The sequence below is a fragment of the Mizuhopecten yessoensis genome, unplaced genomic scaffold, assembly GCF_002113885.1.
Source record: "Mizuhopecten yessoensis strain PY_sf001 unplaced genomic scaffold, ASM211388v2 scaffold8507, whole genome shotgun sequence".
NCBI classification, from domain to species: Eukaryota; Metazoa; Mollusca; class Bivalvia; order Pectinida; family Pectinidae; genus Mizuhopecten; species Mizuhopecten yessoensis.
The window spans coordinates 1,726-3,525 of record NW_018407582.1 but is presented as its reverse complement, the minus strand read 5'-3'; the positions used below and the strand labels follow the sequence as shown (position 1 = coordinate 3,525).

General features: G+C 37.1%; 1 protein-coding gene across 1 annotated transcript; it reads left to right on the top strand.

Annotated features, from left to right (window-relative positions):
- Positions 1-537: 537 nt before the first annotated feature.
- LOC110456091 lies at positions 538-1,576 on the top strand (the record flags this gene model as incomplete). Its single annotated transcript, XM_021506638.1, has 2 exons — positions 538-616; positions 1,306-1,576. Coding segments are annotated over exons 1-2 (350 nt in total), but the record flags the coding sequence as incomplete, so codon positions are not given.
- Between the last annotated feature and the right edge of the window lie 224 nt (positions 1,577-1,800).

Sequence of the window (1,800 nt, the reverse complement as noted above, 5' to 3'; positions counted from 1 at the left end):
TACGTATGCATATAACATTCTTCTTTTTAAATGACCTTAACATTCTAATATTTCTGATAGAAAGTAATGAATTTCATCCAATAACTAAACGCAGGGCCGGTTACACGGCGAGTATTTCCTGTTTACTTAAACGTCATAGATCAGTCCTCTTTGTTTACATAATCAACTTATTGTTTACAAGGAATAGATACCCGGCTAGATTACTTCTTTCTTAGACAATCAGGACCTCTGTCAACAGATCCTAATCTGACTTGTCACTTTGGAATCCGTTATCAAAACAGATCAACGCGCGTTAAACACACATCAAGTTGTCACGCGACGGTCGCACGTGGCTTAGACAGCGGTCACTTTCGACAGTGAGGTAAAGTGACCATTTCTGATCTACTCCGTGTCACTGCTTACCTTAATCAGAGACGTAGTATACGTCTCTGCCTTAATTGTCAAAAATGGTATAAAAATCGCAATGTCCATCACATTCACCACAATCCTCTTTTTCAATACTCTACAATACAACACAAATCAACATATATCTTAACGATGGAAAGAACCGACTCTACCGCCAAACTTGTCGACAGTGATCACCTGGGCCTTTTGAGCGACCAGCCTGAGTCTGAAGGTAAATGTTAAACATGATTTTTTTTTAAAGTGAGTTTAATTGTAAAACTATCGGTGTCGAAATTATCAGTCTTATGCAAGACTTATAAGAGCTACTTCCCTTAAATGTGCTGCCCTACGCATTAAATATAATTTGGTACACAAATAGTTTGCTGTAAAATTAAGGATATATGCTACCTTACATAGTATATAGGCTATCTTACACATTTACCCGTAATTCGTGATAGAATTAAGGTGATATGCTACCTTATGTATATAAATCATTCAAATCATACCTGTGATTTATGTAAGAGTTAAGGCGATATGCTACTTTAAAAGCGTGAAAAGTATCAGAATTAAAAACATACCACGCCTTACACTTCACACATGTGATTTGTGTTTATGCAATATGCCACCTTACACAATATGCATGTGTCTTGTTAAAATTTACATTTTATACCTGTCATTTGTGTAAGTTAAGTTTTAATGATAAATTACATAGTACATGTATATCTGTAACTTGTGATAAAGTTTGTATTAAAGATATATATGCTACCTTTCATTGTTGCGCTTTGAAAACTTTTAAGTGACATCTAGAATTTGTTTTGGAAACATTACAAATATCCACTACCATAGTAAATGAAAGATTTCTAGATTTAACGGATTCCGTAAAATGAATGTTGAAAATAACTTATGTCCTTTTTTATTCAGGATTCTCCTCTGGCTACGACTCGGCCGATACATTGGACTCCGAATCATCTCCCCCACACGACAACGACCACAACAAAGATGTCGACGACGGATTGGGCTTGGAATGCGACAACATCAGCAGTGATCACGTGAAGTACCAGAACACCAGCGCCCTCTGTGAACACCTGAAGTACATCTTATCCATGCCAGAACTTTGTGACGTCACATTTCTCGTAGGGCCAACTAAAGTCCCCGTCCATGGAGTGAAGGCTATTCTATCAACTCGTAGCAGGTAAGCTTCATCATACATATAACCACGTGCCTTGGTTCAACGTATTTCTTGAAGACATAATCCTATCAAATGTTAATTCAGAGGGTCTACAATGCACAAGCAAAAGGAAACACTATTGTTAAGGGTGCATAGATATCATTCATCGAGGATCCCTGTGCTGTATAACAATTGAGGCATCGCACCGCTAAGACGGTTATTTCAAAAATGAAATTTGACAAAATAAC